This window comes from Atractosteus spatula, chromosome 28 (assembly GCF_055471065.1).
Source record: "Atractosteus spatula isolate fAtrSpa1 chromosome 28, fAtrSpa1.hap1, whole genome shotgun sequence".
NCBI lineage: Eukaryota > Metazoa > Chordata > Actinopteri > Semionotiformes > Lepisosteidae > Atractosteus > Atractosteus spatula.
In genome coordinates this window covers 3,265,005-3,292,876 of record NC_142733.1, presented here as the reverse complement: position 1 = coordinate 3,292,876, position 27,872 = coordinate 3,265,005, and the positions used below count along the sequence as shown (strand labels likewise).

General features: G+C 51.2%; 1 protein-coding gene across 1 annotated transcript; it reads left to right on the top strand.

Annotated features, from left to right (window-relative positions):
- The first annotated feature begins 5,659 nt into the window (after positions 1–5,659).
- On the top strand, positions 5,660–27,659 carry shc2 (SHC (Src homology 2 domain containing) transforming protein 2). The gene is made up of 12 exons (XM_088907746.1): positions 5,660–6,561; positions 10,678–10,748; positions 16,235–16,295; positions 16,721–16,840; positions 16,977–17,030; positions 17,796–17,847; positions 18,591–18,717; positions 21,040–21,223; positions 21,719–21,812; positions 23,231–23,395; positions 24,477–24,790; positions 25,314–27,659. The coding sequence occupies exons 1-12, from the start codon at positions 5,866–5,868 to the stop codon at positions 25,440–25,442; spliced, it is 2,067 nt and encodes a 688-aa protein (XP_088763872.1). The 5' UTR covers positions 5,660–5,865; the 3' UTR covers positions 25,443–27,659.
- The last annotated feature ends 213 nt before the right edge of the window (positions 27,660–27,872 follow it).

Genomic DNA, 27,872 nt, shown 5'->3' with positions numbered 1-27,872 from the left:
TGACTTCAGTCCTCCTGCAAACCTTCTCATTGCTTTTTCACATGCGGCCGTGCATTGAAAAACTGAGATTAGGAGAGACGTTTTTACACAGAGGGTTGTGGGAGTCTGGAGCGAGCTACCCTGCCGCACTGCCGAAGCCCATACAGAGTTTTCTTTCAAGAAAGGGTGGCTAATGATCGGAGGATCTCGATCGGCAAACCACCACACCACACCCAGCCTTGCCGAAGGAACGCAAACCGCTCTAGAATCACCCCCTGTTCCAGCAGACCTGTCACTCAGCTGCGCTACAACAACCAGATCAGGGGGAAAATCGGTCCCACCTGCGCTGGCTTTAAGACCTGCCCCTGCGACACTCTGACGTTCAGTCTTAGTGATCTTCTTCCCCTGTCTCGGCGCTCTCAGTGTGCTCACCCCGTTTCCTGACTTTGACTTCTTTCGACTTCCCTCTGGTCTGGGCACTCGGATATTCCCTGTGTCCGAGGGTTTTTTTGGTTTGGAAGTTCGCTGGCTCGCGCCTCAGTTACGGATTTTCCCCGGTGCTTTGTTTCCAGCCTCCCTGGCTTCGATCCTTTGCTTGTTTTTCGACTTTTGACAGTTTCGGACAGCTTACCAGGGGCTTGTTCGCTCTCCATTTCAGCTCGTACTCTCCTGCACTTGGATCCAGACTTCAGCCTCTGGCCTCTACTCTTCCACAAGTAAGTGCATCTGTTCCGCCTCTCCCCTGTGACCTTTCTCTCGAGACCCCCTGAGATCTTCTTCTTCCTTCTCTTATTTCGACTGTTGGAAAGGAAAGCAGAGGAGAGGGTGTTCAGTGTTATTTTTAAAGTGTAACACAACAATTCTAGCAGGGCGACCCGCCTCGTTAATGAATCCAGTTGGCGCAAAAGTGATGTTTCGGGGTTTTGATGTGACTGTCGAGTGGGTCTCTAGCTCTCATGGCAGGTCGCCAGGCAGCACGTAGGTCAGTTAGTGCAGGATGTAGCCGGCTCCAAAAAAATAGAAAGTGAAAAAAAGCAGAAGTGAAAGACTGGCGCTTCAATCGTTAGATGAGCGATGGAAACAGCTTGTGTTGGTTGTGCTGCCTCTGTTTGTTGTGGGACTGGCACCACTCCATTCAGGAGGTGGCAGTAAATGTTCCAGACCTTCAGGCAAGACGAGCGTTTTTGCTGTTTTAAGATTTTGAAGCCTGTCTGTCACCGAGGCAAACAGCAGGTCAGGCCTCTGAGCTGATCTTTCAGATGCTGAAAGATCTCGCAAACCTCTCGGCCTTTTCTCTTGATGTGAAGCACGGAGTGTGCCTGGGCATCTGTCTGTCACATTACTGCGCTGAAGAAATTCACAGACCAACCTGGTGGCATTGCTGAGGGCTGAAATAACTGGAACGATGACCTAGATTTGTGTGCGTCTGTGTGCCACTGTGTGGTGTCTGTGTGTGTATATGAGTGTGGGGTATCTGTTTCTGTGTGTGTGTCAGTGTGGGGTGTCTGTGTGGTGTCTATGTGTGTATGTGAGTGTGGGGTATCTGTTTCTGTGTGTGTGTCAGTGTGGGGTGTCTGTGTGCCACTGTGTGTGTATGTGAGTGTGGGGTATCCGTTTCTGTGTGTGTGTCAGTGTGGGGTGTCTGTGTACCACTGTGTGGTGTCTGTGTGTGAATGTGAGTGTGGGGGGTGTGTGTCTGTGTATGTATGTGAGTGTGGGGTGTCTGTGTCAGTGTGGGGTGTCTGTTTCTGTGTGTATGTGAGTGTGGGGTGTCTGTGTGTATGTGTCAGTGGGGGGTGTGTGTCTGTGTATGTATGTGAGTGTGGGGTGTCTGTGTCAGTGTGGGGTGTCTGCGTGTATGTGTCAGTGGGGGGTGTGTGTCTGTGTGTGTATGTGAGTGTGGGGTGTCTGTGTCAGTGTGGGGTGTCTGCATGTATGTGTCAGTGGGGGGTGTCTGTGTGTGGATGTGAGTGTGGGGTGTGTGTCTGTGTGCGTATGTGAGTGTAGGGTGTCTGTATGCGAGTGTGGGGTGTCTGTCCATGTGTGTGTGTCAGTGGGGGGTGTTTATGTGTACAGTATGTGAAAGTGTGAAAGGAGTTGTTGTGTGTGGTGTGTGTGTGTGTGTGTGTGTGTGTGTGTGTGTGTGTACATTAGCGTTTCTTGTCACCAAGTCAAACATGCACTGATCTTCAAACACCCATTGTGTGTTCTGCTTGTCTTTCAGAGCTGCTCTCTAAAAGCACTTTTAAGTTTCCAGTTCACCGCAGCCCTTACATTTTCCAGAAATCAATACATCACTGTTAGATCAACCGATGTAACAGTCTATATTAAAAAAGATGTCTGTTTCTGACAGTGTTGTTCAATATTAGGAGTACAGCTTTTCTTTTGAGGTTCAGATCCATTTTTCAAAACACGCAATTGCAGCTCTGCGACACCCTGCTGCTGCCACATCTGCACAGCGCTGTGTCTTTTATTAATTCTATTTTGGTTTTAATGAGAAAGGTGTGCATTACAAATCCCCGCTTAACCTAGTTTGGGTGGCTCTGTGATGCTTAATTTCGTCATTCTTCTGCCTCTCAAATAATGGCAGGCAGGAGAGGAGAGGAGAGGAGGGGGGAGGAGAGAGAGGAGAGGGCTTGAGTCTGCTCGCTGTGATTGCATTTAATGTGTCTCCTGGGAACTGGAGAAACTGAGAAGGAAGAGCAAGAGGCCTCAATTCTTTATGCTCTTGTTGGCTAAGTTTCTCTGTCTTCCAGTATAATATTGTTAGAATCTGGTAAGGCAGGCAGAAGGAAAGATGCTGAGAGCCCTGTCCTCCTCATTTTAGGTGCATCATTTCCTAGCAGCAACAAACTTGAGAATCTAAATGGCCACATTTATGTTCTTTCAAGAAAGTTATGAACAAGGTTAGGCCCTTTCACCCCTTGTGCTCATCTGGTAGTTGATCTCATTGAGCTGTTTCTTCAAGGTTCCCAGGGTACTGTCTTCAACAATGTGGCTGGACAGATTGTTCCATACACCTATCACCCTCTGTGTAAAAACATGCCACTTGTTGTCAGTCCCAAATACACTTCTATGATCATTCCAGTGTTTCTGAGTGTGAAGCAGTCCCTTGGGCTGACTATATCAATTCCTTTCAGGATGTTGAATACCCGTATCACACTCTGTTGTAATTTTATACCCCCTGTTCCAGACTGAAAAGATCCAGTTCCTTGGACTTATCTGTTAATGCCATTCGCTCTAGACCTGAAATTATTGAAAATAAGGATTGCTTATTTTCAACTCCAATCTGCCGATTCATCATTTAATCAATCGATACTGTCGCTTATCTGAAAAAAAATAGCATTTTTTCATTTTCTCGTTTCCGGTCCCAAGCTGATCCTGAGCTGCCCCTCCCTCTCAGAGATCTGGCTAGAGTACCTCCTTTATATCATCTCCTGTAAGGGCCATAGCGCCTCCATCTGTCAGAGGAGGGGATAACAGCCTGGAGCACTCTGGAGGGCAGATGTCTCCGGTGCTATATGCTCTGTGCATACAGTATATGTCGATGTGCACATCTGCTGTGTGTGTCGTTTTGTCTTATTTTGTCCTGTGCTGTCTGCAGCTTGAGTGATGGTGGCTCTGGGGACAGTCTGGGTGAAGAGCTGAAGAGAAGAGCTCTCAACAGGTAGCCTGGCTTTTTTATTCCTTGGGTTTTAAGTTGTGCTCTTTAAAAAAATGCAGCATTGGGGTTGCGTGTCGCCTGCTGCATCTCCGTGTCGTGGTTTCGTGTTCAAATCGAAGGCACGAGTTGTTCTGATCTTGTCACTTTGCTGCTCAATGACGTCTCAGGAAAAACGCAGTCCAGCAGCAGCACTTCTGACAATCCTGGGTTTGATCTTTGCTGACGGTTGTCAGTTTGTTAAAGATAACGTGCGGATCAGCCAGTTCAATCTCTCACGTACAACTGGCTTGAAACTAACACCTTTACTGTGTTCATGTCTGTGTACCCGTCTCTGTTTCAGTGTTGCCATGAGAGAATTGATTCTGAAAGGCAGTATATGGAATAAAGATGATAATACATGGGTTGTTAAAATGGTTCATTTAAACACAGATGAAATTCATCATCATCTAGGGGGGGGATAGGGCTGATATAGCGCCCTCTGGTGTCTAGTGTACTTACTAACAGGAGGAGGCATTCACCCAAGCCCCATCAGAAGGTGTGTCCGATTTCATTGGTCAGTGGTGCCCAGTTTTCTACATGGACTTGATGGGAGTACAGTCAGTTACTAGTAGTTATTTTTTTTTAGACATTTTACCCCCAAAAATCATCTGGGAGTCTCTTCCCAACCTTATGTCAGTTGTGCAGCCACGAACCATGTGAATTTAACATGTGACCTGTTCTTAAGTCAATAAATTAATCTTAACGTCCAAGTTTTGTTTGCAGTGACAGTGTGACCTTCCTGGCTGGGGGCGCAGACAGGGGGTGCCCCTGACCCGAGCAGGCATTGAGGGGGTGAGAGTTTGGGAACACTCGCAGGAAAGCAAGCTACCTATGATATATGATATATGATATATGATATGATATATGATATATGATATATGATATATTATATATTCATCCATGTTTCACTGTGTTATGAAACCAGGGCAGTTTGTGTCCTTTTAAATTTTTTTAAAATGTTTTTAAAAACTCAAGGGCACATGTTTCAGAGACCCACCCCTGAACCATCAAAAACAACCAGGAGTGGGTCCCTGAAACTGTGTAACATTACCATCTGTATTGCAAAGCTCCTGTAAGGGCAAAAATGCAGGGAGGGGGACTGGGAGTTTCATCCAACACATCTATACACACCCTTGGGTGGATAGTGTAGTCTCAGCTGCTTTCATCAAGACATTTTTGCCCCTTTCCAAACCACGTGCAGTGTAGTTTCATCCTCCCATGGTGCCCTGTGCCCTGTTGCCAGCCCTCCCCTGCCTCCGAATGGGCTCCTGAGGGAACAGACTCGCACCACAGCCTGCTGTCCCAGCCCTCCCCTGCCTCCGAATGGGCTCCTGAGGGAACAGACTCGCACCACAGCCTGCTGTCCCAGCCCTCCCCTGCCTCCGAATGGGCTCCTGAGGGAACAGACTCGCACCACAGCCTGCTGTCCCAGCCCTCCCCTGCCTCCGAATGGGCTCCTGAGGGGACTGACTCGCACCACAGCCTGCTGTCCCAGCCCTCCCCTGCCTCCGAATGGGCTCCTGAGGGAACAGACTCGCACCACAGCCTGCTGTCCCAGCCCTCCCCTGCCGCGCAGCGAATCCTGCCGGCGATGTCTTCGGAAAGCTTAACGTGCTTGAGGCAGCGTTAAACATTAAAATGAAACGTGATCCCCCACGGTGTGGCGCCCCGCCCCCTGCTTGACAAACACAATAGGGGAGATGGAGCCTGTGGCCGCAGGAGGGAGGGGGTCCTGGCTGGGAGGGAGGCAGGGCCAGATGTTGGGAAACTAATGCTGCCTGGGAGCAGCTGGGCTGGGCTGGGCTGCTGGCTAATAGATGTGCAATCGCACTCACACGATGACATCACTGGCTGTGCTGCACGGGGCGGGGGGGGGGGGCTACAGACAGGGAGGGAGGGAGCCCAGCTAAGAGCAGAAGAGCTCAGAGACAGGAGCAGAGTGAGCGTGAGGGAGAGAGCGAGGGAGAGGCACCGAGAGAGGGAACGGGACACCGTCAGCATCACAGTCAGGGAGAGCTCTCTCTCCAGGAGCCGGCGCGCATCTGTGGGAAGAAAGAGATTTTTGTTGTCTGTTTTTTGGGAGGGGGTTCTGTCTTCCTCTCCCCCCCTCCCCCCTGTCCTCTCCTCTCCTCTCCCCTCATCCTCCGAACCCTGCTCCCTTCGTCGGGCCGACCCCCCCGGGCATGCTCCTTAAGCCCAAGTATGACCGCTTTCGCAACGACTCCGTGACCTCCTCCGATGACCTGATGCAGAACTTAGCCATGAGCGGCAAAGTGGCCAGCACGCCGGCCAGCTCCGCCTCCCCCGCGCCCCCGCCGCCGCCGCCGCCCACCCTCGGACCCCTGGGCCGCCACCCCTACCCCCCACCTGCCCTGGCGGAGTCCCCCTGCCCGGAGGCGGACCAGGATGGGACCACCACCTTCTGCATGCTCATCCCCAGGATGCCGCAGTGGAAGTTCTCCAACGCCTCGGCCTTCCTCAGCAGGAGCCCGTCCAGCTCCAGCTCCAGCTCCAGCGGCAGCGGCGGGAAGGACGCCGGGGCCAAGAGCGGCCCCCAGGGGACAGCCGGGCCCGCGGCCCCGTCCAGCGGCCCCGTGGCCAGCCTGGCGGCCGTTCTGAACTCCTGTGACCCGGTGTGCGTCACCCCTTGTTCCCTGCAGGCCGTGAGCAGGCTGCGCGGGGCGGCGGGCGCCGGCGGCGCGGCGGGCAGTGGCCCCGGGGTGCCCGCCGCGGGCATGAGCCGGAGGCCCCGTGTGGACGGCGTGAGGCTGGGCGGGGAGGACTTCACCCACAAGGGCAGCTTCATCCACAAGCCCTCACAGGGCTGGCTGCACCCCGACAAGAAGATCGCAGGGCCGGGGGTGTCCTACATAGTCAGGGTAAGTGTGCGTTGCACGCGCGTAGCCTTCCTCCCTGCGGCGTCTTCGCTGTGGGCTCCAGCAGGAGTCCTGAAGCTGTGCTTACAGGGAGATGAGCTGCCTGTGTTTTGCAGGGTCATTCAGTCTCCTGGGCTGCAGTGTTTCTTAACCTGCTTGGGGTCTCCTTAGCTCTTTTCTTTTCACCTCATACGCTGTGCAACAGCAGTGCATGCAAGGCCTAGCTCCTGTGCTTTGAGGTGCGTGCCTGGGAGAGGGAACGGAGGGATTAAGTGTGTGCCCGGGGCTGTGTGGCTGCGAGTGCGTGTTTGTTCCGGACGAGGTTTGTTTTTCTGGTTTTGGTAGATCTCCAGATGGGTTCTGTTGTGACCCGTTTGCTGGTTGAATTCCCTTTTTTGAATCTTGCAGGCTGTTTCTACACTGCAGCCCTTGTTGTCTGGACAGTGCTTCGCAGTACCGTGGTCCTAGGCCGTGTGTACCTGTGATTTTCCTGTGGCTTGTAGCTGAGCGTGTCACGGTGTATGCGTGCTTTGTTCGTGTGTCTGCGTCAGCATCCTTATTTGTGCTGGTGTGACAGCGTGGGCACCAGCTGGCGTGTTCGTTTGTGTGAGTAGCGGGGGGCTGGATTCTGTATGTATGTGTTGGTCTTGTAGTTTCTGTTGCTGTGAGCGAGCACGCACCCCAGCTGGCCTGTCAGACAGCCCTACACTGCGACTGAGTCTTTAGTTGAACATCCACAGAATTCGTACAGACTGTGGACTTGTGTTCAGTTTCAGTGACCTGCTTGTTTGTGTGCCACTGACCCTTGATGTGAGTATATACAGTGTCTTTTCCTTTTTTTTGTGGGGGGGGGGGTGTTGCTAGCTTTATAGAAATAAACAGACCACTCCTGCTTTCAATCTCATGCTCCAAAATCACTGTCCCAAATCTAAAACGTTCTCTTCCAAAATGTTTTTTTTTAATTTGCAGAGCCCATCAGTAGAAGGGGGAGGGGAGGGAGGGAGAGTCTTTCTGAAACAATAAACATTGCTCTCTAGAGAAATCTGTAGCACATAGCATTACTTAGGTCTATAGTGGTGACAGCAACTCACACAAGACTAGACAGAATTACTATAAATAAAGTGACATTTTTAGAAGGGCAGGTAAACACCATGTTACATCACAGCATCTAGATACAAACCACCTGTCAACAACAGTATTTCATGCACTTTGAAGCATTGTTTGAGAAGCTGTACTCTTAACAGCAAAGCTATAAAGATGCAGTGCATTAGTTGTCAGGGAGAGCAGGAGGGAGGTTGGTCTGACTTTACAGCACACAAGGGGTTAACCAATGAGACAGGCCCCAAGACGTCAGCGATCTACCAAACTCCCCCCTCCTCCCATCTTACCGATGGCTCTATATTCCTGCTGTCTGATCTGAAGCAGGCCTTGTAATTGTATTACACAAGGCTGCATTCATTCCTATATTCAATTAAACTTAATCAAAGTCATTGGCATCACATGAGTTGGAGGAATAACAGGCCGACCTTGCAGGAATCAGCAGGGCAGTCGGCAGTGGTGTTGAGCTGAGCCAGCTGCTGCCCATTTAATTTGATCTGGGTTGCATCCACTTCCTCCCCTCGACCCCAGGGCAACCTCCTGCCCCCTTCACCCTCTGTTCCCCACAGGGGGTCAGACAGGTAGAGCCTGCACCCCCCAGAGACATCAAAACTAACCACCCCTGTGGCTGCTGGGGTTCGTTTCAGCAGAGTGCTCTCTAACCAGGAGGCTACCCCCTAAGTCTGATTCATAGGTTTCTGAATCAGATCGCTTACTCCTGGAGGTTTAAATTGATTGGAAATCAGTATTTTTATTAGGAGCTCAAAAGCTGTGAGTTCTGAATGGAGCCACTGCTGAGCACATCATCCCCTGAGCCACCTGAACCCCTGGACTGCTGTTACCCCACTTCTGTAATCACAACATCAACCACAGTACCACCCTTCAATATAGCTCCTTGCATGGTCCATCGTCTCATGCTTTTACTCAAGTGGCATTCATAATGCTTTGCTTTTTAAATAAAAGGTTGAGACTGTTGCTGCCCTCAGCTAATATAAACATAAAAACACGAAGAAGGCTGCAACCGAGAGACAGCTGTTCAACTCACCCAAACCACTTTCTTGGTTGTGTCTGATTAGTCTACAGATTCCATGAAAGGAACCAACCTCAATAGCATGGCATGTTCCATACTCCCACAACGCTTTGTGTAAAGACGTGTCTACTGTTACTACCACTAGTATTCAACTACTACCTTTACTTATATTAACAACACCAAAAGGGTGTAGTTGCCCCCATTGTTACTTCTCTGCAGACCCTGGACTCTGTGCAGGACCCCTCTAGTGTCTAGCACCTTACTGCTGGTTGTGGTAACAGGGACAGGCCAGTCGATTGCTCTAGAGAGCGAAGTGGAGCTGGAATTTCTGTCCAGGCTCTTGTTGTTCATCTGTTCTCCCATTTTCTTCTTTTTTTCGTTGAGTCAGTCGCAGGATTTTTTTTTCCCCCTTCAGCCTTTGTCCGATCGGGGGTTCACAGGTTGTGGGGGTTCCCCGAGTCACCAAGAGTAGCACTCATGGCTACTCCTGTGCGCGCAGAGAACAGAATTCAAGCTGACAGCCAGGACCTCAGGCCGACAGGCTGCAGAGATCTCAGGCCAGGGAAGAGGACTGTGGGGGAGGGCCTGTCCAGGTCTCTGCTCATTGCCCTGGTGAGGAAAGGGTAGAGCTACATCAAACTGCCAGCGCTTGAAGGGAGCGTGACCGCAGCGTGGTTCTGGAGAGACCGCTCCTATCCCACGCGGCGGCTAGCGATAATGACTTGTTAATGTGTTTGTGCATTGTGAGAGTGCAGATCCGAGGATGTGCATTGTGAGTTGGTGTGCTGGTGAAGTCATCGCCTCAGCATCTGCGCCAGCCTAGAAACTGACACCATTCCCCTCTCAGCTAGGAATAAAATCTGCCGGAGCAACATAAAAAAACTAACTGAGCTCATTAGGAAATGGTTGGCATCCATGCCCCACACTCAGTGATCTGGCCTTGAGGACTGTTGGAAGCACGTTTTAATCGGGATCAGTGCTGCATTGCTGCTGTTAACTGCAGGATGGCTTTGCAGTTTTTAATTGCTGCAGTTAATTGACTGTCATTCTGAAGGGGCTTATCTTTACGGAGGTGCAGATTGCCAGCACCGGCTGATAACGCTGAGCTGTGAGGGTCACTCATGTCTCTACCGGGGTTTGACACCAGACTCCCCAGGCGCTTACACAGCCTCTAATGAAACCTGAGTACTGTAGAGCCTCCTGCCCCCTCCTGCCTGAACACCCCCTCCCCCAGCAGGCCCTGCAGGAGCTGGCTCAGAGCTCCCTGCGATCTCGTCATGAGCCAGTTCCTACCTGGTGAGAGACAGCTATGATGTCACAGAGGTAATGATGTCACAAAGGGGAATTCCTAGACGTGCATGCAGCAGCTGGTGGGCACAAAGTCCTCAGAGAGGGTGACATCATTCTAGCAAACCTGCTGTTATGCTTTCAGCAGAGCTTCCATACTGCTGTCTTTAGTTACATCGGCAAATGTGGTCATATTCAGGTGCTCTTCTGCCGACCCATTTCTTCTGATGGCCAGTTGTCCTTGCCAGTTTATTGTGCATGAGCAGCACTGCTACTGTACCCCTGGGGTATTCTCACTTTACCCCACCCAGGGCCTGCGGCAGGGCCGAAAGCCGCATTCAGTGATGGGGCCAGGGGGAGCCCCCCCTAGAACCATATCTCCCCCAACCCATCAGGGCCATGAACACACAGAGGGGTCACTGGCTCTGGCCGCCTGCCCCTGTCACTCCGGGACCTGTTCTGACCACAGCGCCATCAGGCTGACCTGCAGGGCAACATTTTCTCACCTGTGTCCCAGAAAAGACACAATTCTTTTCCCTGACCCACCGAATGACTGGAATTTGAGTGTCCCGCTGAAATGCGTTTCTGGGAAGAGGGAATTTAGTAGTCGCTCGGTGGATTAAACAGGAAACGAGGAAAAATGGACCTAATGGGCAGTGAGGGGGCAGGAAGGACCCGACTCTAACAGCTCTTTTTCCTTCCAGTACATGGGCTGCATCGAGGTCCTGAAATCCATGAGGTCCCTGGACTTCAACACCCGCACGCAGGTGACCAGGTAAGACGAGATCTCTGCTGCCGCCCTTCTGGCTCCCTCTGGTAGCTGAGGGTTTGCATGCAGTCCTGCCATATTCAGTGCTGTATTTGCGGTGACCTGAAAGCAACACGGGCGGCATGGTGGCTCAGTGGTTAGCATTGCTGAACCCTGTCTGTGCTGTCCGTGTGCAGTCTGTATGTTCCCTCTGTGTTTGCACAGGTTTCCCCCAGGTGCTCTGATTTCCTCCTACAGTCTAGCAGGCTTATTGGCCCCGGTGTGTCTATATGTACTTGCCCTGAGCTGGACTGGTGTCCCATCCAGGGTGTACCCTGCCTTAATCCCATTGCTTGCTGGGATTGACTCTGGCTCTCCCATAACCCCAAAAGGGAGGGACGAATAGATGGATGAAAGCAACGCTCCTTCTGGTAGCCACAGACCTTGCGGTCCACTGCAGCACAGGCACGGTCCAGCCTGCTCAGCTCGTCAGGAGTTAACTGGTCCGTCAGGGAACTTGTTATGCCTGGAGGGGCGTTACATTAAAATAAACGTCAGATGGATCTGGAAAGAGATCTTTGTCTTGGATGTTGTTTTCGAATGTGAGAATGAGCAAAGCCACGATTAGGGTATTTTGCTTTCAGTTTGCCCCTTTCTTTTTTGTGTGCCTGCTTTGTTTTACACCCCTTTTAGCAACGTGGCAGTAAGAACTGCAGCAATACGTTTGACAGGAGTTACTGGGCTGTGAATTGGAAAATTGTCGGTATCGCTTCTGATATATTTTTTTCTTTAGACAATAATAAAGGCAATTAAGGAAGGAAAGATGACAGGCATCGTTTCAACCATGAGATATTAAGATGTAAAGAAAGTAAACTGCCTTTTGAGTTAGAGCATGTGAGAGCTTGCAGGACAGAATGCTACATAACTGAAGAACTCAAACTCCAGTCTGACGTCAGCCGGTCCAGATGTTTTCCTAACATCTACGTACAGCACACTGTAATTATTAGACATCAGTCTGGAATGTGTAAGAAGACACCAGGGTTGGGACAGGGAACCATCTTTGTCAATTAACACTGTAGTATTGGCCCCTGCGGACAGGGCGCCCCCTGCTGTTGCCGTTGCAGTACTGCCTTGACGTTTAGAGCATTTTTGTATCTGAGGCCACAGTGAGGACAATAAGTTCTCCAGGGGTGAAGAGAAATAAAACTTTGCTACAGAGCTGAATCAGAGGTACAGGTGGGCCTTCCAGTCCAGCTCCCTGCAACTCCAGTGAGCTTCCTACACTCTCTGACTCTCAATCCAGTCAAACTATTAAAGGGGGAACTGCAGAGCTATTTTCATATTTCAGGGTTAGAAAGAATCAGCATTGATGAGAGCATTTCAAACCGCATTATAAGTAAAATGTACGCCGTAACTTGTAAAACCTCCACTTTGCACTACAAAATTTCCAGGTATGCGCAGCGCCATGTTTTGCAATTCAGAACGAGGCATCAAAATGTCTGGTGACATGTTGCGGCCCTGTTACATTGTGAACAACTAGGCTTGTGAATACATCTCTTCTAATCCAATAGAACTATTGCTCTTGATATCAAGACAAATTTGCAGACAAATACTACTTACTTATTAACTCTGCATGCAGATTACGTAGGGACATTGTGAAATGTCTGCTGCACAACCTGTTTTTATTCGCTTGTACATCACATTACATTAGTCATTACGGGGACTACTGAGCAGGAAGGGCTGCTTCATGTCGTAATTCGTGGGAACTCGAATGCGAGTTTGTGACAAAATGGCGACTTACAGCACTTTCACAAAGTTCACGATTTTGGTAACTCGAAATTGGTAAAAACTTTCTTTAATGTCAATGAATTTATTTTGTTACTGAGATTTACTAACCGGTCTGAGAAATTGGGACTGTAGCACCCCTTTAAGGTCACTAATCTTTTGATATTTGTGCAGAAAATCTGACTGGTCATGAGCCAGAGGGGGGCCCATTATGGTCATTTGGATCTGTCTGTAGTCCCATCGTTAGTATATCGTCACCGTCAGGCCCCCAGCTTGTCTTTGGGAAATGGGAGGAATCCGGAGTAGCTGGCAAAAAAATCGAACTCGAGACCCTGGAGCCGGCAGGCAGCAGTTTTTAGCCAGCAAACCACCCCGCCTGCCATTTTTATCTCCAAGGAGCTCCCAGTTTTCCAGGTGCCACAGGGTCGGCCGCAGGTTTTCGTAAAGCACCGATCGAGCTCGGCGCTCGGCGGGAGCAGCCGGTTGGGAGAGGCGCTCTGGGCTCCGCTGTGCTTTTGCTCTCAGGTCTGTGTGAGGGGAGGTAGTGCAGCACCAGCCCAGCAATCAATACAGGGTAACAGGAGCCGCGCAGGGTTGGGGGGGGGGGCTAAGTGCAGGGAATATGTATTATTGATGACAATCCCTAATGACAGCGGAGCGCTGCAGTCGGGCGGATTGATGTCCGCTGGCTCGAAATGTGGAAAAAAAAAACTTTGGGAAAGAAAAACATAGGAGAAAAAAAATAAACAGTCTGTTAACTCCTACACCACCAGCAGCAAACACAGCAGGACCTCACCAGCACGTTCCCTGTGTCTGTCACAGGAGCTTGGTGGTCCTGCCCAGAGGGAGTGTAACAGCAGCTCCCTTAGTGAAACAGAAGGATCCTAGATGCTCTGGCCCTTCTGAGAGACAAACACAGCTAGAAGGAGACTTAAAAGACATGGGGCTTGGAATGCACAGGCATCCTGTGTCTGTTAAAACTTTGAGTGCTTCACACCCAGGAGCTGCTTGCTATTAAAGTTGAATTGGGATAATCTGTACCATCACATTGGGGTGGGTTTTGGGGGAGCATGCTGGTTTTGTGTTTCAGCAAGTGGTAAAATACAGGAGAGTACGCACACCAACTGCACAGGTCTCTTCCATAGAGAACAGAGCCTGGACACTGACTGCTGAGAGCTCGGGACACGAACTGGACTGACCACACAGCTCTCACACTGACTGCTGAGAGCTCGGGACACGAACTGGACTGACCACACAGCTCTCACACTGACTGCTGAGAGCTCCAGACACGAACTGGACTGACCACACAGCTCTCACACTGACTTCTGAGAGCTCCAGACACGAACTGGACTGACCACACAGCTCTCACGCTGACTGCTGAGAGTTTGGGACACGAACTGGACTGAACACACAGCTCTCACACTGACTGCTGAGAGCTCCAGACACGAACTGGACTGACCACACAGCTCTCATGCTGACTGCTGAGAGCTTGGGACACGAACTGGACTGAACACACAGCTCTCACACTGACTGCTGAGAGCTCCAGACACGAACTGGACTGAACACACAGCTCTCACGCTGACTGCTGAGAGCTTGGGACACGAACTGGACTGAACACACAGCTCTCACGCTGACTGCTGAGAGCTTGGGACACGAACTGGACTGACCACACAGCTCTCACGCTGACTGCTGAGAGCTCCAGACACGAACTGGACTGAACACACAGCTCTCACGCTGACTGCTGAGAGCTCGAGACACGAACTGGACTGAACACACAGCTCTCACGCTGACTGCTGAGAGCTTGGGACACGAACTGGACTGAACACACAGCTCTCACGCTGACTGCTGAGAGCTCCAGACACGAACTGGACTGAACACACAGCTCTCACGCTGACTGCTGAGAGCTTGGGACACGAACTGGACTGAACACACAGCTCTCACGCTGACTGCTGAGAGCTCCAGACACGAACTGGACTGAACACACAGCTCTCACGCTGACTGCTGAGAGCTCCAGACACGAACTGGACTTAACACACAGCTCTCACGCTGACTGCTGAGAGCTCCAGACACGAACTGGACTGACCACACAGCTCTCACGCTGACTGCTGAGAGCTCGGGACACAAACTGGATTGAACACACAGCTCTCACGCTGACTGCTGAGAGCTTGGGACACGAACTGGACTGAACACACAGCTCTCACGCTGACTGCTGAGAGCTCCAGACACGAACTGGACTGAACACACAGCTCTCACGCTGACTGCTGAGAGCTCCAGACACGAACTGGACTGACCACACAGCTCTCACGCTGACTGCTGAGAGCTCGGGACACAAACTGGATTGAACACACAGCTCTCACGCTGACTGCTGAGAGCTCGGGACACAAACTGGATTGAACACACAGCTCTCACGCTGACTGCTGAGAGCTCCAGACACGAACTGGACTGACCACGCAGCTCTCACGCTGACTGCTGAGAGCTCCAGACATGAACTACAACAAGCACGGATGTCTTAAGCTCAGTGCTAAGAGCCCCAGTACTCGGTGCTCTCTGCAGAAAGTCTTGATAACCAAGGAAGCAGAATCACTATGCTCATTGTGAAATTGCATGGCCATGTGTTAAGCCAGGGTAGAAATAGTTTTGAACTGTGCTAAGTAGAATTACAATCTGGCTACATAGACAAGTCTGGTGCTTCTTCAGTAAATCATTACCTTTGTTTTGTTCATGTTTTGTTTTTATCTAGTTTTTCCATATGATGTGAGATGCCTCTCTCCTCTAGACTCTTACAGGCTTCTCCACTGTTCTTTACCCAGACAGACTATTGATTTAAATTTTGGCAAATGTTCAGTCGGTGTTTGTGCAGCTGGAACCCTTCTGTGTTTGCACTCAGACTCCGTGTCAGTCAGGGGCACTGTGCGAGGATACACACCAATGTCAGCAGGCCCTGTGCAGTGCAGTGCTTTAGCGCGGTGTGCTGTGCCTCCACTACACAAACACACCCCTCCTGCTGCCCAAAGTGATTCTGGTGGACACCGCCCCCTTGACCTCAAGTTCTTTTTGAATAAACTCGTTTATTTTAAGATGAGGGTTTTCCAAGGCCTCCAGAAACCAGAAAAAGTCCTCTATTCAGGAACGCGGTCTCCTGTTAAATTATTAAACTGCAATTTGATCAAGCCTGCGACTCTGGCTGAGTCACAGCCTCGCACAGGCTGTTGCCCCTGTGCCACGTGGTATCTGCCCCAGGGAGCATGTGCCTGTGCCTCTGATCAGATAATGCTGTGCCCTGGTTTAACTGGGCACCCAAAGGCCACCCAAGATGAGCTCCAGTCCCCTGCCCTGCTCAACTGAGCTGCTTTCCTGCAGCGATAATGAAACTAATCAGCAGACTCCAAACAGAACCGACACTCGATCTCACACACCTCCTGCCTGGTGGTGCGCACTATAAGGCCTGATGCAGACGCTTGCGCAGAAGGCTGCTATTCATCCGCACGAAAATCGACATAATGTAGGAACCTGAGAGGTTGATAATGCGTTAATGTGGCACAGGTATGGTTTTAGTTCAGGTGGGTAGCTGCGTCAGCATGCGTAGGCTGCAAAGGAAGAAGTAATAGGTTTATTCCATGCTGAAAAAGGTATGGTTTGCCTGTTTTGCAAGGAGAATTTTTACTCAGAATTCCCTGTCTTGCAAGCGTGGCGATTTTTGATGACCCTGTGCATTGCTTCCCTTCCAGGGAGGCGATCAACAGGCTGTATGAAGCTGTGCCAGGTGTCAAGGGGGCCTGGAAAAAGAAGGTAAGCGGGCTGGGTGGCACACTGATGCCAGAGACCCTGCAGGACCAAGGTGGGAGACTCCTGGATGTTATCGTGTGAAGCCAGACTTTGATCAACTATCCAGACTGAGTTTCTGAGAGTAACGCCCTGGAACCCGGCAACTAGAACCACAACCTTAAAGACAATAACTGGATCCTCTCCTCTTCCCTTCCCTCTTTCTGTCCTCCTGTTTCTCCTTCTATCCCTTCACCTCAAGTTCCCTCCTGACAAAATAATGGTGCAAAATAAAAGATGATGGCCATTTCTTGCATGCCAACCCCGCCCACCCTCTCCACCAGATGGGCAGACAGACGAAGCGGGCGTGCCTGTCCGCAGGCTGTCTTCCTGCCTGCCCCTTGCTCACCTCACCCGGAGCTGACACGCCCTCGCTCTTCCCCTCCCCACAGGCAATGAACAAGACCCTGCAGTGCATCATGGGCAAGAGCAACCTGCGCTTTGCGGGCATGAGCATCGCGGTCAACATCTCCATCGAGGGCCTCAGCCTCCGGATGCCCGCTACTCGGCAGGTCAGTGCCCTGGTCCCTCTAGTCACAGGGCGGGGGGCTACTGCTCATCCCGGCTCCTGAGGGGGGAGGGGGTGCTCCCCAAGTGTGTTGCATGAAGCGGCTTCATGGAGACCCTCTGTTCCTGTCTTCCTCTCAGGTGATCGCTCACCACCCTATGCAGTCCATCTCCTTCGCCTCGGGTGGGGACACGGTGAGAGTTCTGACCCATGCTTTCTCAGCTCTTCTGCGTTTGCGTGAAGCTCGGTGAAGTGGTTTTCCTTAGCTGAAGGCCAACGGAACGTGAGCACAGGTTTATGGAGTGTTTCCTGGAAGACCCATAGCCCGGGGAGCAAACTTTCCTTTCCCCTTCTTTCTGGAGGAAGGAGGGATCCTTCTCTCGCAGTAATGCATGCTGGTTGCCTTAATATAATGTTCCAAGATTTTCTGAACAGTTTACCACATTAGACTCATTTTAGACGCTGGAGAGAATTTTGTTTGTTACATATGATCTTCTCTGCTCTGGATGTACAATAGCTATAAAAAACCACTCCCAGTAAATTGACAGCCTCTTCATGCGTTCCGTAGATGGAAGGCTCCCTCTAAGAGCCTTGCTGGGAAATCAAGAAATGTCTGTGTGGCTGATCACACTGTTCTGAAAGCCCACAGCAATTACCAGCTTTGAGTTCTGTTTCTGTACCACATTTTAAAATGGATGTAAGTAAATGTAGGTTTAGACTGGGGATGAGAAAGTCCAGAGCTCAGGGGAAGATACCTGAAGGTATTACAAATATCCTTAAACGATATCTGAAGTCCTAAGAAGCAGGCAGGCAATTTGGCATTATATGGAAATCATGAGTTCGGTTTTTATGACAGTTTAATGGGCCAGTGACCCTCGAAGGTGTGTTTGTAGTGGGTTTGCCGTGCTTTCAAGTAGCTGAGATGCTGACCTTTGACCTTTCCCTAATGTCTGGTTTAGGATACCCCGGATTATGTCGCCTACGTTGCTAAAGATCCAGTCAACCAGAGAGGTAAGGGAGCTCCAGTCTGAACCCCGCTAGGCTGTCTTGGAGAAAAAGCTGTGCAGAGATGAAGCTGTCATCACATGGTGGTTGGCTAAGTTTCTGTAACCTTGCCTCCCTGTTCATTCATTTCCTCTGTTTATTTACTGGGCTTTGCAGTGAAGATCACACACCATTTCATTCGGGCCTCGTTGCTAAATGTTCTAGCTATCCATCCATTTTCTGGCTGCTTGATCTAATACAGGATTGTGAAGGACCTGGAGCCTTTCCCGGTGAAAGGCAGGAGACACACAGACACAAACACACACTCTCGCACCAGGGCCGTGTTTTCCCCAGAAGCTAGTTGACCTCCCAGTATATCTTTGGACTGTGGGAGGGAATCGGCGCACCCGTGCAAACACAGGGAGAGCGCACATGGAATTGAAACCAGGGCCTCGGTGCTGTGAAGCAGCAGTGCGAATCACTGCACCACCCTGCCGCTCTCCACAACTATCGCACGTCAATAACAGCACCTGCAGAAAGCTGCTCCCTTAGCCTCGGTATTGACTTCAGCGCATTTAGCCCCATTAGCTGTGGAAGGGCAACTCGAAGGGAAAACAGGGAGGATTTCACTTCCAGGAATCTCTCACTCCAGGCCTGGGGATACAGTAGCTGCGGGTATATAGTGTGGGGCGGCTGTCCGTACAGTTTGGCTGCAGGTGCACGTGCCGGCCGAGCGCTGACGTGTCCGCCCCGCGTCTGTGTCCCGCCAGCCTGCCACATCCTGGAGTGCTGCGACGGCCTGGCCCAGAGCGTCATCAGCACCATCGGACAGGCGTTCGAGCTGCAGTTCAAACAGTACCTGCACAGCCCGCCCAAGGCCATCACCACCGCCGAGCGGTAAGCCCCCCGACGGCCGCGGACGCGCTGCCCCGCAAGGGCCTGCAGGGGCCGCGTGGGCCCCTGATCAGATCATTTCCCATCTGTCGACTCGGCTCCATATCACAGATAACACCGCTCTATAAATCTCACGCAGTCTGGCTGCAATGGGGGGATACACAGTACAACAGTAAAGCAGGGGCGCATTCGACTGTCTAATACAGTGGTTCTCATACTCTTTGAACCAAGTACCACCCCTGATCAAACCAAAGCATCCAAGTACCACCTACAAGTCATCTTCTCATAGGAACCCCAGAGAATCTCAATGACCAACATGAGCGCGCGTGCACGCACACACTCACACACACATATAATAAATATTATAATAATACATTTTATTTGATATAGCACCTTTAAAGGTGGCTTCTCAAAGCACTTCACAGAATGACAACAGGAACAACAACAATTAAAAATAAGCAATAAAAAAGCACCATTTCAGTGAGAGGGGTCAGCCTGTTCAGTTGAGCAAAGCAGATGAATTCATTAGTCGAGCCCTGATACAATTCACAACAGTCTAACAGATTTTATATCCTCAGGCATTTCTTGATGGCCAAGGCCTCGCGGTGGATGCTGCAGTGCGTCCACTTCATATCTGCTGCAACCTCTCTAATTCATGCAACTATACCGCTGTGTCGGCTTGTCATCGCTCTAGCACCCTCTGTACAAACTCCGACGCATTTTAATAATAATAATAATAATAATAATAACATCACTTTATTAACCCTTTACAATTTCTTGCATTAGGAATTATCTTTTCGCAGACCCCAGCTTGCTCTCCATGAGACACACAGATAGGAAGAGAGCCTGGGGTCAGAGTGCAGGGTCAGCCATTATACAGCACCCCTGGAGCAGTTGGGGTTAAGGGCCTTGCTCAGGGGCCCAACGGAGTAGGATTCCTCTGCCGGCTGCGGGATTTGAACCAGCAACCTTCCAGCCACAGGCGCAGATCCTGAGCCACAGAGCCACCGCTCCACCCATTTTATCCAGTCGATGCCATCCTCTTCGATAAATTCATTCAGAAGCTGAACTATGTGCTCTCCTGTAGTTCCTGTTGGTAGCGGCTTACAGAACAGAAAGTCCCCATGGGACATGCCCTCAAACCCGTATCTAACGTAAACGAGCAAATTGGCCAAATCAACGACATCTACAGACTCATCTAATTGCAGTGAAAAGCATCTGCTCATCTTAATGCACTCTATCAGCGTCCTTTTGATATCATCCGCCATACCAGTAATGCTATGAGTGACTGTGTCTTTCAGAGGGGGCAGCAGGTCGAGCTCTTTAGCAGTTCTTCACAAGTAGTGTGGGGCTTACCTGCTTTAGCAATCTGCAAGCTTGCATTTTTCCCCGTTTCCGTTTCAGGAGTCCGTCTCAGAAGTTAAAAGAAGTTTTAATTTCATGCACATGGGAGCGAAACACAGAGACGCTCGTTGTATTTTTCTCAAATTAACCTAGAACAGCTCTTAAATATTGTTCTGTTATCTATCACGCTTTCCCGTGCTCACAAGATTGCCAGCGTTCGTAGTACGCATTTCCATGCTTTCCTGTGCTTACAACATTGGCATTGTTCCAAAATCACACACATTCTCCTGCCTCCCTATTTGCTGGAGATAACTTTTTAAATACAATTGGTCACTTACGTTCGTAGCACGCATTCCTATAGAATGGTATAGAATTACATTGTAGCTCTTGTGTCCACTCAATTATTAGCGCGCGCTGTATCGTAGTACGTAGGCTGCGTATTCGACACAAACTAATTTTATTAAAATAGAAAATATGAAAACCCGTCCCAGTTTTTCAGTGCCCACAACAAAGTTCCAGGATCATATGGCGTACCACCTGGCGGCGCTCTGCGTACCACAAGTAGTATGCGTACCATAGTTTGAGAACCACTGGTCTAATAAATGCACATCACATGTCACAGGCCACAGAGGCTGATCTACCAGCAGTATCTCCTCGTGTAAACAGCCCTTACTCCCCTTGTTACAAAAATGTGGGGAGTGCAGGATCTCTGTTCTCTGTCCTGCTCTGTCAGGGCAGCTGGAGCAAGAGGAGCCTGGCTTGCCAAGCTTTGGAGATCAACAGCAGCCCCTGACCTACACAGGATGGTAATATTGGGCTGATCAGGCCTTAAATGGACAAGATTTCAAGGCTTATCAGGGCTTGCTGAGGCTTCTCAGAGACCTGGGAAGCCTTTGGGCAGCGTCCAGCAGGCACTTTCCTGAGGCTGATCCAGATTTTCCTTAGAGACCCCTCTCTCTCGTCTGCCCTCCCCCCAAAAAGGAACATCGGCACAGAGGAGTCTGCGTGGGGGGACGACGAGGACTCCTCCGAGCACGACTACTACAACAGCATCCCCGGGAAGGAGCCCCCCCTGGGGGGAGTGGTGGACTCGAGGCTGAGGCCCCCAGGGGCCATGCTGGGCCACATTCACAGCCAGCCCCACAGCAGCAGCAAGAGCGCACAGGTGAGTCCTGCGCACTGTCTACACGGGTTCCCCCAGGACACCCCAACACCAGGCAGCGCCGAAGCCTTGATTGTCCGACTTCCTCAGATAACACCACCCAGCAACAGAATGAAAACTGGCATGACAAAAATCCATCCATCCGTTTTCTGATTCTTCCAATTCAGGGACGCAGGGGAGCCAGAGCCTATCCTGGCAAGCAATGGCCGCAAGGCAGGATACACCCTTGATGGGACGCCAGTCTGTCCGCGGTGCACACACAGATGCAACTACAGACATGCACACACTCACACCTAGGGCTAAAAATATAAAACTTTAGTGTATTTGCGTGAAGTCTACTGTGCTTTGAGTGTGGTGATAATTTGCTGTTAGAATGCTTGAAATGGAGCCAACTGCTGCTGGAGGCAAGATTCTCTATCCTCACCTGCATCGGCTCATCTTTGCAGCCCAGAGGCTACTAATGTGCATCCAAGCGGGCTGAGTTGCGTGTTTTTTCAGATGGGTTTGTCTGCACGGAGAGAGGGAGCCCTCCACACCCCCGGGCAGTTGTGCTACGAGGTTCACTGGGACACTGAGAGCAGCAACAGCTCAGGTACGCCACCGTCATTGATCCGTTTCAAACCGTTCTAGAAACAGCCTCAGAGCCTGTGTGTGCACAGTGGCCATTAGAGGGCAGCAGATCACAAGCAGGATGCAAACACACCAGAACAGAACAGCAAAAGGTTCATGTCTGTACCACAAATGGCTCATCAGGCCAGACCTTATCCTGACTGGAGCAACTGGGGTGATGTACCTCAAACCTGAGGGTACAACAGCAGGGACTCACACCCACAGCCCACCAGTTGTGAGACCAGTGACTTGTTCACTGCACTGCACCCTGTCCAGAATACAAGTGCATTCTACTGTAGTCTTTCAGAGCTGCACTGATCGCCCCCTGTCCTTGTTTAACAGTAAAAGCCATTTAGATTTGACTGATTAGCACAAGCACAATAAAAATAATACACTCCAACAGTAAGTATTTGGGAATACTTGTTTAGACTATGATTTACTGTAACCATTAATATTAATATAAGGACCCTGAAAGCTGCAGGATAGCAGGTCATCAGTACAGACAGGCTGGTAATTGAGCGTTGAAGCTGATTTAACTTGATGGATCGTGTAACTGTGGGCACTGTGTGCATACATCTGTGCATGCACTGTGTGTGTAATATGTGCACATTGTGTGGTTAATGTGTACCTGTGTGTGCTGTGTGTGTAATGTGCGTGCCATGTGTGTAAAGTGTATGCGTTCTGTGTGTGTAATGTACATGCTGTACTGTATGTGTAATGTGTGTGTGCTGTGTGCATGTTGTTTGTGTGTGTAACGTGTGCGTGCATTGTGTGTAACGTGTGTGCTGCATGTGCATGCTGTGTGTGTAATGTGCATGCTGTGTGTTTAATGTTCATGCTGCATGTCTGTGCTGTATGTGTAATGTGTGTGCTGCGTGTCTGTGCTGTGTGTGTAATGTGTGTGCTGTGTGTGTAATGTGTGTGCTGCGTGTCTGTGCTGTGTGTGTAATGTGCATGCTGTGTGTTTAATGTTCATGCTGCATGTCTGTGCTGTGTGTGTAATGTGCGTGCTGTGTGTGTAATGTGTGTGCTGCGTGTCTGTGCTGTGTGTGTAATGTGCGTGCTGTGTGTGTAATGTGTGTGCTGCGTGTCTGTGCTGTGTGTGTAATGTGCGTGCTGTGTGTTTAATGTTCATGCTGCATGTCTGTGCTGCGTGTCTGTGCTGTGTGTGTAATGTGCGTGCTGTGTGTGTAATGTGTGTGCTGCGTGTCTGTGCTGTGTGTGTAATGTGTGTGCTGCGTGTCTGTGCTGTGTGTGTAATGTGCGTGCTGTGTGTGTAATGTGTGTGCTGCGTGTCTGTGCTGTGTGTGTAATGTGTGTGCTGCGTGTCTGTGCTGTGTGTGTAATGTGCGTGCAGACCACAGAGACTCTAGGTTCTGGTGCCATTTCCCGTTTCCACAGGACTGACGTCTGACGGTTACCTGCGTGCAGATGGGCAGCCCCCAGGCTGTCATGACTACGAGGAGCACCTGTACGTGAACACCCACAGCCTGGAGGGCTGGGAGGAGGGGAGTGAGGGAACCCGGGGAGCACCGGAGAGCCCCAAGAAAGACCTCTTCGACATGAGTGAGTCAGCCACACCACGTCGGGGCTCTGAGACCTGCAGGCCGGCCACAGCCTGTGTCCATTCCCTGATTGTAGCTTAAGGGTTTTTAACATAGACCCTTGTAAAGACACGTCAGTTACAATGTAAGGTTTTCCAAAGAGCCCAGTCTTGACATCCTGTCCCCCGTGGACGCAGGAGCATGGAGCATCTGCTGCTCATTCCGACCGGAACTCTTAATTGCCTAACTGGGCTTATTATTTCCTAAACCTCAAAAAACTCCAGGGATTGTTTTCAGCTGTTAGTGATTTGAAGAGCTCTGCCTACTGTACATGAAGTTGGTGAAAACACTGCATGCCAGGCTTGCGGCTTCCCATGAGAGCTGGTTAATAGAGACTTCACTGTCCAAACAGGGGGGCAGTCGTGGGGCACATGATCCAGTCTCACTAGAGCTACGCCTGGCCCATAACCACCAGACAGCTGGCAGGTGTGAGCCTGGCCAGAACCTGGAGGGGAGACTCCTGGGAAAGCTGAGGCTGCTGCTGGAAGAGGTGTTAGTGGGACCAGTAGGAGGCGCTCTCACCCTGCGGTCTGTGTGGGTCCTAATGCCCCAGTACAGTGATGGGGACTCTATACTATAAAAAAAAAGGCGCCATCCTTCATATGAGATGTAAACCCGAGGTCCTGACTCTCTGTGGTCATTAAAATTCCAGGGACGTTTCTCAAAAACAGTACTGGTGTTACCCCTGCATCTCGGCCAAATTTCCCCGTCTAAGAATTGGCTTCATAAGTGTAAGGAATTCTTCTTCTTCCTCTTCTCATTCTTATGAACAGTAGAGGAGCTCTGATGGGCTGCCGTCACGTGTGACAGTTCATTGTGCTTGTGTGAGTTTCCTTCAGTGATCTCTGTCGTCCCACACAGCCATCCACAAAGGGATCAAAGCAGTCTGTTACCCCCACCTGCACAGTACGTCACTGCAGGGCCGCTAACGGCTCAGTGCCCTAGAGCAAGGCAGAAACGGACAGACAGGTAAACTAAGACGCCAGGCATGCAGGACCTGTGCAGGGATGTGCAAACTGTGGCAAACTCCCCCTCCCCTGCAGGGCCCTTTGAAGACGCCCTGAAGCTGCACGAGACCGGAGGAGGGGCGTCAGCGCTGGGGGGCGGCCCCCCCCTCCTGGGGGACCAGTGGCCCAGCCCGCCGCGCCGCCGCGCCCCCATCGCGCCCACGGAGGAGCAGCTGCGCGGCGAGCCCTGGTACCACGGCCGCGTGAGCCGGCGCGACGCCGAGAAGCTGCTGGCCATGGACGGCGACTTCCTGGTGCGGGACAGCGTGACCAACCCGGGCCAGTACGTGCTGACGGGCATGCACAGCGGCCTGCCCAAGCACCTGCTGCTCGTCGACCCGGAGGGCGTGGTGAGTGCGCCGCCCCGCTCAGAAACCCACCTCTGTCTGCTGCCGGGCCCTGGGTTCTCTCCTCGGCTCTCAAACTGCAAGGAAGGCCACTGTCCTTGCTGAGATCGCGCCTCGTTCTACTGTCTAACACAGAACTGTGTCCTTTCATTGTGAACTTCGGTTTACACAGTTCACCAGACTCTCGGCAGAGGCTGCAGTAGACTGGAGTCTCGTGCATATGGCGCCCCCTACTGGTGCACGTTTTCCTGCCCTATGAGAAGTGGGGGCAGACTGACGCTCTCACCTAATCAACTACCTGCCGACAGTCTGGTGAATTGTGTAAAACAAAGTCCAAAACGAAAGGAACACAGTTCTTTGTTAGACAGGGCAGAGACTGCAACATCTCCATTGTTCTCCTCAGTTCCCTGTTGGCTACAGTAGACTGGAGTCTCACGTATACGGCGCCCCCTGTTGGTGCATGTTTTCCTGCCCTATGAGAAGTGGGGGCACACTGACACTGTCTTTCCCTTTCTCCCCCTGGAAGGTCCGGACCAAAGACATGCTGTTCGAGAGCATCAGTCACCTGATCAACTACCACCTGCAGAACGAGCTGCCCATCGTGGCAGCGGAGAGTGAGCTGCACCTCAGACAGGTTGTGCGCAGGAAACACTGACCCCCTCCTCCCTCCCCCCCCCCCCCCCCAGCTCTGCGTCCCCCCCAGCACAGTGAGTGACAGCTTTCCCGGGAGTTGTGTGAACAGTCTGTGTTTGACGGACCTTAGCTCTGGCCCCATCCTGCTTCACACCTGGGAAGAGCAACACCCTGCACATAGCAGGTAAATCATCAAATGTCCCGGGTCATGGAAGGCCGACTCTCGTCCTCCAGTGTCTTAATTACTACTGTGAACCAATCATTGACCCAGGCTGCAGCAGCATCAATTAAGCAGTGAAGGATTCGTGAAACAGTCAGAGCTGTGCAGTGGTTGACACCTGACCTGTGTCGGGTCTCAGGAGAAGAAGGAGACAGCTGGTCTCTGTGTGGCAGCGTGTCAGGCCTGTTGCGTTTTTGCCCGGGCAGGAGAGACAGGTCTGCAGGAGTCCGACTCTCCGCCGTTCAGCATGGGAGGCTGTCGCAGAGCCTTGAAAGAGAGGGACACACGACCCAGTCTGAGCTCTAGACAGACTATATAACCCCATTGCTGGAGATGGCTGCTGCAACACAATTTAGGCACACGCTTCATTTTTAAAGGAAAACGGAATTTTGTGTGCGTGCTTCTTGAGCAACTGACCCCCTGTCCCCAGCCATCATCCCAGCTGCCCCGCACTGCGGGGAGCCCAGAGAGCTGCCTACAAGGACAGCCATCCCAGGGGCAGGGGCAGAGTTCACCGAGATCAAATGCTTCCCTTTGCTCTGGTCGAAGAGAGAACAGAGCAGTGCTGCTAAGAGCCGTCTCGTGAAGTAAGTGAAGAACAGCCGTCCTCTCAGGCGGAGAGCCGCTGCAGTTTCGCCCCTCCGTGACTAAGACAGTCCCCAACAGGCCCAAGCTGGGGGGCCAGCCTGTGTCCGTGAGCCCCCCCCCCACTCCTTAAAAGGGAGACGCATAGGAATGTGAAATGTGAAAGACGCCGATCCCCCCTGGCCAGCCGTCTGTATCAGGTCTTCGAACACAGGGGCTCCCACCGGCTCCCTGCACCTCGCTCTCCCCTCCTCCCGGATCTTTGATCCCGCCCGTGCCAGATCGCCTGCTGGCACCCAGCCGCAGCGTGTGGCCAGCACTTCACTGACACTCACCCATCGTCGAGCGCGACACGCCTCCCGAATAGACCGGTGAGAGCTGCAGCTTTCACAGTCGACTGGAACAGACCGCCAGAAACATCCTGTACACGTCTATGAAAATAATTCGATTAATTGACCATGCAGGCTGGAACAAACATCAGGGGACACCAGGCCTCACAGGAAGGTGAGGCTGAGACCTCCACTGTGGTGTAGATTTTGGTACAGCTGCAAGCGTGCTGGTTGGATGGAAAACCTAGGCTCCCGATAGCACTTAATGTGAACAAGCAGTAAGATGAGTGCCATCTTTTTGTTTTTTTCTGGCAATGGATGGTTCTAATTGAGGAACCTTATGTGCAGGTGTAACAGCTCCCTCTTGAGGTGAGCATGATGCTTTTTTCTGCACACGGCCCTCTCCCAGATCGTGTGCCAGGAGAGCATGTTTTTCGAACCACTTTTCCAAGTGTTCTGCTCCTGTCTGCATTCTCCCAGGATACCTGCAGTTAAAAGGGTGAGCTCTGCAAGGTCAAAGCCATAGGACTGCAATATCCCCTTGTTCCCTTGTACGTACATTATGTAGCTCCTTTTGGATAACTCATACACCCGTTTCTGTACTAAATCAAACGATCGCACTGTTGCTGCAAATCTCAAGCGCCCCCCTCACGCCCCCCCAAGCTCTGTTATTGAATACTGTCTGACAGGAGCCTGATGCATCGTGGTTCGGTCTGGCGCTACACTCTGGAGAGGAGGGCTCTGTCTATCAAAGCAGAACTGGGCATCCGAGGGAGGGTCCGTTCATGAAAAAGTGTTCATGCAGGAGGAGAAGGATGTGCAGTACATGAAAGATGAACCTGCTGAAGCCCAGCAGCTGTGCATTAGAAGGAGGGGACAGGCTCAGCCAGCAGAGGGCGGGACTTCTGCAATAACAGCCACATGTTCAGGCACCGACTATCTCACACGCTCGGACCCAGAGACTTCAGTCAGGCCACGCGCGGTGTACATTTTTTTGAAAAAAGAAAGACTGCCTAGGCTTTTCTCAGGATGTTCTTCAATAAGCTTTTTTTTTCTCTCTTTTAATGAAACTGAGTTTTAAATAAAATTTCAGTAAGAAGCAAAAGTGTGTGTATCTGGTATTAGTGCAGCCTACGTCCTCTGACTTGATGTTCCACTTTGACTCGGTTCTTCATGCACACCCTGCAATTCGATACACACTCTGGAGGCTGAAATGTGGCCTTAGCTGTACAAAAACAGAACATGGTTCATAAGATATCAGCATCCAGCCCTTCTGTTCAGGGGTTCCAATCCACTCCATTTGCAACACTAAAAGACC

Excerpts from the sequence above, each read along its gene's own strand:
- shc2 (XM_088907746.1), top strand. The coding sequence starts at position 5,866 with ATGCTCCTTAAGCCCAAGTATGACCGCTTTCGCAACGACTCCGTGACC. Across the intron at positions 16,296-16,720 it reads AGGGGGCCTGGAAAAAGAAG|GCAATGAACAAGACCCTGCA; the intron begins GTAAGCGGGCTG and ends CCCTCCCCACAG. Across the intron at positions 17,848-18,590 it reads AGATCCAGTCAACCAGAGAG|CCTGCCACATCCTGGAGTGC; the intron begins GTAAGGGAGCTC and ends GTGTCCCGCCAG.